The 9094-nt window shown below is 39.3% G+C and overlaps 1 protein-coding gene across 1 annotated transcript in view; it reads left to right on the top strand.

The window, feature by feature from the left end:
* The first annotated feature begins 2709 nt into the window (after positions 1-2709).
* The window catches only part of LOC124797868 (intraflagellar transport protein 74 homolog), a 212613-nt gene continuing 206228 nt past the window's right edge, over positions 2710-9094 (top strand). The window contains exons 1-2 of the mRNA XM_047260954.1: positions 2710-2958; positions 4042-4227. Coding sequence (XP_047116910.1) covers positions 2869-2958; positions 4042-4227 — 276 coding nt within the window. The 5' untranslated portion in view covers positions 2710-2868. The remainder of the gene's footprint in view (positions 2959-4041; positions 4228-9094) is intronic.

Raw genomic sequence — 9094 nt, 5'->3', positions numbered from 1 at the left:
TGAATTTTTTTTTTTTTTTTTTTTTTTTTTTTTTTACATATAGAGTGGTTTAGTATTGCAGTTACAACAGAGGGATTTTGGAGTATCTTTTCTAGTTTCATTCCAATTATTTTTTTATGAATGACCCAATTTTTTTACAAATAATTGCTTTATAATTAAACTGAAATGAAACTACTGAACATATTGCCAAATGGCTGTGTTACAATATAAGTTTGACCACTAGGAGTGCTGTATAAAAATTTCATCTCTCTAGCTTAAGTGGATTTTGAGAAAATGTTCCTTATATTCGAAAAATTCTAATTTACGGGAAATGGCTATCGAAGTTTCTCAATACATTCTTGCGCTATAGGATGGATTATCAGGGTCTTCTTTATCCTCCAAAAGCTTCCTCTTCTGTCTTCTTTTCTGGCCTGTTGTTCCATCATACTTCATATGCCTTTCTCTTCTTTCTGCTCCTCTTATCCTTTCTCTGTCAATATTTCTTAGTGCTCGTACAGTGCTCACCCCAGCTGTAAATCCTAATGCCTTCAGAACTTCACACTTCACACTGTTCCCTTGGTTGTAGGTTGCTATTGCATCATAAATACCAAAGTGCAGTGTTTTTATGCTTACAAACACCCTTTTAGGAATCACTTTCCAAATCAAATTGTTTACGCTCTCATTAGGATTCTGCGTCTTTCCGTGTAGACATTTGTGTAACAATTCTGTCTGTGCTAAGTCATGAAAAATTGGTTTTATTGTTCCCTCCTGATTCTTGTACATACTGCATATTACCCGCTTTACACAAGAAGTATAATACTACCAACAACAGGCGCAACACTGAACTAATTCGAAACGGTAAACAGCAAAGAGACGATGTTCCGTGCTCTTATTCATTGTAGTATCGCAACTTGGTATTAGAGTTAATTTTATTTTCCCTACGTTCTTCCTCTTCTTATATACATGGTTACTAAAACGTGGCATCGTAACCAGAACAAAAGTGTACGACAATATTAAATGGAGCAAGATGTTCGAAATTCTGAGGAAAATAGGAGTAAGCTGTAAGGAAATACGGGTAATATTTGTCACAGAAAACAATGTAGCCAACCCTTGCACACTCGCTGTATGCGTAACAGAAACCGCTGTATGCGAGAGGGTGTTAGATGCATTCAGCGGCCGCCCATTTCCTCTGCAGGCGTGGGGGAAAATGGTAATAACTCCACTTCTAGGACGAGTAGAACAATAATTCAAAGTTTACATTAAAGAGGAATGTTCCAATTAATTTTCGGTAGCAAAAGAAAAAAATCGTAATTGTTTGGATTTGACCACCTCCGGCTCCCCTTAAAGCAAAGAGGTTTTTCGTCGCGGCGAGATCTATTTACGAAATTTCAGTCACCAACTTTCTCTTCCGAATGCGAAAATATTTTGTTGAGCCCAACCTACATAGGTAGGAATGATCATCAAAATAAAATAAGAGAAATCAAAGCTCGAACAGAAAGGTTTAGGTGTTCGTTTTTCCCCCGCGCTGTTCGGAAGTGGAATGGTAGGGAGATAGTATGATTGTGGTTCCATGAACCCTCTGCCAAGCACTTAAATGTGAATTGCAGAGTAATTATGTAGATGTAGAATCTTGATGTGAAGATTCATAATGTGAGAGCACGGAAACGTGGGTTCGATTGAACTGGTGGCGATGAAAAGCACCACTTTTGCTTTATCCTCATATCTACAGTCAACTAAATAGAATTTGCTGGTGATGGAGGACCAACAATAAAAACTTAAATCATGGGAAACATTGGCTTTTTTCGCGTAAACGTGTTGAAGCCCAGCAATAAGAAAAATTAGGTAGCATGATTCTCTTACGTTCAGTAAGACATTTTTATTTGAGCATAAAGTTGTGAGCTCTTTTGAATACCAGTTTTTTTTTTCTTTTTTGCATTTGGGCTTTACCTATGAAAATGTTAATAAGCTTCAGAGAGTGAATTGTGGAAATCGTACTTATAACCTTCTGTCCAAATAAGAGCGAATTATTTATTTGGAAGCTATTTATATTATTATCCAAAGTGTCTTTACTGATAACTCGTAATTCTGCGCGTAGTAGATTTCACCTAGGCGCAAACTGCAACAATGGCTGTCGTGTAAGGTGAAAGCCTTGCAACTGTATTCTGCAACAACAAATAAAATAATAATTCGCGTTTGCCTTTTAGCGTAGTTACTTGCTACGGGCGATCAAGAAACTCAATTGTTTTACAATAAACTTACGCTGTCGGTAAACCAAATACAAACTGACAACAAAAATTTAAGCGTGCGTAACATTTCGCTTTCTGCCATGTAGTATTGTGTAGTGTCTCATTTGTTAACATGTCCCAATGTGATGAAGTAAATTTATTTAAAGCTGTGAATTTGTTAGGGAAGAGGCAGTTTTTAATAATTTCGACAGCTAGATAATATTTATAATTCACCGTTGATTCAAATGCATGTGCTGCAATTAGATCGTCTGTAATAATCAGTTGTAGTGTTGGGCGAATCAGTCGGCAACAGTACTGCCAAGACAATACAGAAATTAATACAATAAATACTTTTCTTTTTTAAGGAAAACGTACCAAGTTGGAATAATGTAAGAGGCGCGCAGTTGAGCTGTGGTTACGCTTCATACAATCAAGAAAAGATAGAGTTCTGTGACTTGACGCTGACAAAACTTTTGTATTGTGACTGCGTTGCTATAGTAACACACTTGCATTGCAATGGTAGTGAGCTTGTATCGACGTATATATGTTTTTTCGACGTCTGCTTCACGAAACCCCTTAAGTAAAACGGTGATCCACAAATATAAGACCTTAACGCAGAGTAAAAGATTTTGACATTTAAACTTCGTGAGGTTTATGTTCAACTATGTCGAGAATTTCCAGTGCCTTTTCTGAAAATGAAAATGTCCAGCTTGAAGATAGGCCAACATCTAGAAGAGGAATGGTATCTAGGCAGGTGGGTATGGAAACCGATTCCGTATATTTTGCAAGAAGAAGAGAATTTCTTATGTATCACGTTTGGATCATCATATAATTCGTTATTTCGAAAATCATATTTCAATCATGGCACATCCACTAGCACAAGGATTAATAATTTTAATTATATTCCATAATCAACCACGAATTCGGGAACTGATAAATTAACAAAGTACAGATTGAATCTATTGAGGCTAAAGATACATAGACAATTGAAACTACCATTCACTGAATGCATTCCCAGCCAAGAGTGTTCCCGTGATCTGACCTGATAGTTTTGTTTGGTGTGGGCGGCAAGTAAGTTAGTTTTGCCGTGAATGACGTAGTAGTTTAGATATTTCATGACAGATGCCCGAGGCTGCACGTGCTACACAAGTCAAAAGCTATTGGAAGTTCTAGTTTTCTTCAAATCCGCCTGTTTCGTGAAGTAAGAAGTGATTTCAATTCGTGAAGATTATTTTCTAGGAACCAAAGGGGCAGGTTCTTTCCCCAGCAGTTTGATTAGTACATCCTGCTCACAGTGCAGAAAACTGTATTTGTAGGCAAACTGGCTGTGTTAGCTTCCCCTTGCTTTCCACATCTGTTTACCTTCTCAACTAGGATTCTCTACCATATTATCAAATTCCCATCCCTTCTCACCCACACCGAACACCTCTGCATCTCCTGTACTATCCATATACTAGATTCCAAAAACCCCATGTGATGTAGCTAGTGGGCTGACAAGCATTCTACCTCTTCTGCTTAAAGCCAAACACAAGCTATAGTTGCTTGATAATGTATTGAATTGTTGGAGTTTTGCCAGAAAAGATATTCCTCATCCACAGTTTTCATCTCAGTATGGACCTCCTCCAAAGTTTGTGTACTCATGTTCACTTAATGTTTTATGTCACAGTTTAGTAACTAGGCCTACTTTTCCTTTTCCCTTACTGAACAATTAATACATAATGTTTCATGTAAAGTATTTAAATTTCTACATATTTAGTGGTCTTTCATGTTGACAGTGCAGTTGACTGAAAATTAACTTTCATTTTATCATTATTTTTCTGGATATGTGTTTTGACAGAGCCCTGTGATGGAAGAAAATGCATCCAGATCTGTCATACCTCACAGACCTTCAACTGGACGGCCACCTTCGGCATCATTGTACAATGCACGTAGTGCAATGCCAGGCACAGCATCAAGGCTAGCTTCATCTGTTTATCAGCCAGCATCACGTCTGGGAACAGCAGTAAATTTAGCTGGAGCACAGGTTTGGGAAATCTGGACATTCTGTTTAATTCCTACCACCTGACCGTCATGTGTATGCGTTAAGTGTAATTACAATTCATAATGGAAGAGAATATTCGTATGTTCTGATGCAGTACAGGTTGATTGCAGTATTAATAATACCAAAAATGAAGGAAACGGCAGCATAGAAAGAAAATTGACTGAAGAAAGAGTAAGGGACTTCTAGTTACAAAATTCATTACAGATAAATTTATTACTTGCCAGACTTTTTTATATTTTGCAGTTTACACTACAAAGTAGAGTGCTCAAGATTGCACTCAAAAATAAAAATAAAAAGAGAGACCACGGGATGTGAAGTTACTGATCTGGTTATGCTGCTTCTGTTCCTTGGTAACACTGAATTTTCAAAACTGCTAATTCAGAAATTGATTGGTGCTGTAACCTAATAGCCCAGTGATGGATGCCACATTGTTGATTTAAATTTGGGATAACTTCACATTTATGAGTGTCCAAACACTACTGACGATGATCAGCTATTTTTATAGTTCAAGTAAACCAGGTTAGCGATACATTGGATGAACTCTGAACGATACTTGAAAGAAAATTGGTAGTCACAAATAGTTCTGAGAGTGAATCACTGGAGCTTTACTAACACATTAACACAGAATTTATGTGGGCAACTACAGCTGGACTGTTCAGTTAAGGTCATACAATATTTACAATGATTGGCTGTAAAAGATGTGCACACAGTTTTAATCTGCCAGAAAGTTTCATATTAGCACACTCTCTGCTGCGAAATTTCTTTCAGGGAATATCCCCAAAGCTGTGGCTGAGCCATGTCCCTGCAGTATCCTTTCTTCAAGGAGTCCTAGTCCTGCAAGTTTTGCAGGAGAACTCCTGTGAAGGTTGGAAGGTAGGAGACAAGTTACTGGTGGAAGTAAGGCTGTGAGGCCAGGTCGTGAGTCATGCTTGCAGTTGCCCATGAAAGGTGAGAGTCCCAAGTTTGAGTCTTGGTCTGGCACACAGTTTCAATCTGCCAGGTAGTTTCATATCAGTGCGCACTGTGCTGCAGAGTGAAAATTTCATTCTGGAAATATCCCCTAGGTTGTGGCTAAGCCCTGTCTTCACAATATCCTTTCTTCCAGGAGTGCTAGTCTTGCAAGTTTCGCAGGAGAACTTTTGTGATGTGTGGAAGGTAGGAGGTGAGGTAATGGTGGAAGTAAAGCTGTGAGGACAGGTATGAGTCATGCTTGGGTAGCTCAGTCAGTAGAGCACCCACCCGTGAATGGCAAAGATCCCGAGTTTAAGTCTTGGTCCGGCACACAGTTTTTGTGAATGTACTGCTTTGGCTAGAGATTTGCTTAAAGCAACCTCCAACCAATAACTACCATATGAAACCACTCCAAGAAAGGGGATGCATGCAATTCTGGGATTAAGATTTTAGAGTTTTTCAAACAATGGAGAATCCAGGATGGAATGTAACAACACTATGAAAAGGAAATTTGCTACTCACCATATAGTGGAGATGCTGAGACGCAGATAGGCACAACAAAAAGACTGTCACAAATAAAGCTTTCAGCCATTAAGGCCTTCGTCAACAATAGATCACACACACACACACACACACACACACACACACACACACACACACACATGTAAATGCCGCTCACACACACGACTGCAGTCTCAGCCAACTGAAGCCACACTACGTCATGTGTGTGAGTTGCGTTTGCTTGTGTGTGTGTGTGTGTGTGTGTGTGTGTGTGTGTGTGTGTGTGTGTGTGTGTCTGTCATCCATTGTTGACGAAGGCCTTAACGGCCGAAAACTTTATTTACAGCAGTCTTTTTGTTGTGCCTGTCTGTGTCTCAGCATCTCCACCGTATGGTGAGTAGCAACTTACCTTTTCATTATATTTTACAGTTTTCTTATTCAGGCTACAATGTCAGGACAAGAAAGGCATGCACGTGTATATAAGTATTTTTGTTCCAATGATGGGCATAACTAGGTGACAGTTTCAGTTTTGTTTTTGTTTTTTGTTGTCTATTTTATTATTATTATTATTATTATTATTATTTACATGTCATGTTCTGTAGGACCAAAATGAGGAGCAAATCTCCAAGGTCCTGGAACGTGTCAGTACTCAGTAGTCCACTCTATGACAATTTGTTACCTCTACTCCTTATGTTATTTATATTCATTACGCATTTTGTTATTAAGGCTCCTTGTAATCACTATTCATAAATGAAACCAAACCATTTTCTTTTCTTCCCCAAATATCAGGGCTGTTTCTCATGGTCTGAGAAACCTTGACGGAGTTTCATGTCCTAGGTGAGTTGCTGTGCAATAAGAAGATCTTGGTTATCTAGTGACAGTGCTGAGGCAGCAGTTAGCTGCGAAGCCTGGCAGTTTCAATTTTTTGGAACATTAATGCCGTATAGTACCCACAAAAATTTCAACCAGATTCTGCAGACGGTGCCATCACATCTTGAAATTAATTTACATCATAGGTAGTAATGCAAACTTCTTGGTACAATGATATTTGCAAAATAAGAAACTGTAAAAATGCAGTTCAATCATGGATTTTCAAAATTTTCTGAAATTCCTTCCTGAGTGTAAAGTTAAGAAAAAGTGATGAAGTTTATGTACACTGATGATGAAGTGATTGAAGTTAATCTATACCCTGGATGAGAACAAAGGGTATCAGAAATAATCAGAAAGCAATAATTGTCCTGAAGCTTAGTTTAAATATTATAGAGTACTCATAGTAAGAGGTTTTGGGTGGTGAATAAATTGAAGATGAGTGCTTTTATTACATAAGCTAAACTATCAAAAAGGAAATATCTTTCTACACTATTTTTTCTGTTTATTTTTTCATGCCTTTCAGCATCTTTTTTTTTCGTATCAGTTATTCATCCCATTTACATTTTTTCTTTTCTTTTGTATTTGCACCATGTGCCTCTCTGATATACAATGGAAAATCTGTGCTGGAATAACCACATTGAGGAAGCTTTCTGCAGCAGACTGGCACATTTGAAAGTGGGAAAATTTCTTCATAAGATACAGACAAACACAAATACATTCATTCATGCACATCTCTGACACCCATAGCCACTGTCCTTTCTGCAGTGAGTTATGCTGTCAGCTGAGATGAGAAGTAAGGGCACACCAGAGCTATGACTGTGGTGGGCTAGGGATAATAGCAAAGGAATAAAGGAATATGCTGTAGTATAGTACTTCTTGCTGAAGTTTGCAGGGATGTGGCAAGGATTGCTACCTGCAGCATAGGGATTGTGTGTTTGGGGGGGGGGGGGAGGGGGAGGTTGAAGAGAAGCAGAGAAGGGGAAAGGACTATCCAGGCATGAGGGGGTGGGGGGATAGAAGGCATGTGTGAGGTTGGCTGGATTGTGACCAGGGAAAGGATGGGAGGGAGAGGAGAGAAGCAGAGAAGTGGAAAGAACTATATAGATGTTCTGGGCAGTCAAAAAGTATGTATGAGGCTGGAATTGGAGCATGGAAGGGCATAGAGGCAGGTGCAGTACATGGACAAGCAAAGCTTGAGGTTATGGAAACAAAGGGTATTTTGCAGGGAGAGTTCCCACCTGTGCAATTTAGAAAAGCTCCCGTTGGCAGGAAGAATCCAGATGGCACATGCTGTAAAGTAGTCAAGCCAACCACACCATGTTGCACAATATGCTCAGCAGCTGAACAGTCCAGCTCTCTCTTGGCCACAGCTTGATTTGGCTGTTCATGTGGACAGACAGCTTGTTTATTGTCATACCCATGTATAATGCGGCACAGTGTGATTGCACCTTGTTACTTCCGTCTCATTCTGTCCATTAAGTTTCCTGACCAGGGGTTCTGTGCAACTTTTCCAAACTCTACCCCTTTTCCTAAACCCCTCCAGTGCTTTCCCCCCATTCCTCTTCCTTACCCCTCAACCCTTCTTCTAGAAGAAGGAGCCACTTGCTCTGAAAGCTTGCATACATAAAACCTTTTTTTATATGGGTGTTTTTCTGCTGCCACTTTGTGAGTAGATTTTTTATCTATCCAATTACATTAAAATAAAGTTAGGTTGATTGTAAATTCAGAAAATCTAAATAATATACCCCAACTACTGGCTGTTAAGTTTTGTAAATAAATTTTATTGTTCTTAATATGTGACATTGATGTTGACATTGAAATAAATGACATGACAATTACATGTTGGGCCAAGGAGAACCAGCTGAAGTGAATGGTGAGAAGGTGTTGAGTTTGTGGAGCAATGTGGATAGCATGTCATCACATTTGGTCCAGATCATGCAGATGTCATCAATGAATCTGAACCAAGGAGAAGTTTAGAATTTTGAATGGTTAGGAAGGATCCCTCTAGATGGCCCATGAATGAGTTGGCATATGATTATGCCATGCCCAAAGCTGTAATGCAGATTGGCTGGTAGGTGATGCCTTCAAAGCGGAAGTAATTGTGGGTGAGGTTGATTATGGTAACCAGGAAGGAGGTTATAACTTTGTAGTCAGTACGGCATTAAGGAATGTCGTGTTCAGTGGCAATAAGGCCATAGGGAGAATAGTGTTGAGGCATCAACAATTACGAGTTGGTTGCTGGGTACTAAAGGGGCAGGAACTGTGGAGGAAATCATGTTTGTCTTTTGTATAAGAAGGTAGAGTATGGGTAATCGGCTGAAGGCACTGATCCATGAAAGCATTGACTCTCTCTGTGAGGGCCCAGTGCCCATATACGATGTGACACCCTGGTTGGTTTGGTTTATGTAGTTTAGGAACCGGTAGAATGTAGGAGTGTCGATATTTATTCTGTTGAGGAAGATAGATTGAGAGGAGGGCTTGTGGGATGGACCTGGAGATTTGAGGAGGGACTGGAGATCCTACTGGG

This window comes from Schistocerca piceifrons, chromosome 5 (assembly GCF_021461385.2).
Source record: "Schistocerca piceifrons isolate TAMUIC-IGC-003096 chromosome 5, iqSchPice1.1, whole genome shotgun sequence".
Taxonomy (NCBI): Eukaryota; Metazoa; Arthropoda; class Insecta; order Orthoptera; family Acrididae; genus Schistocerca; species Schistocerca piceifrons.
Note: the sequence above shows the minus strand (reverse complement) of the source record. Positions and strands in the feature narration are given on the sequence as shown.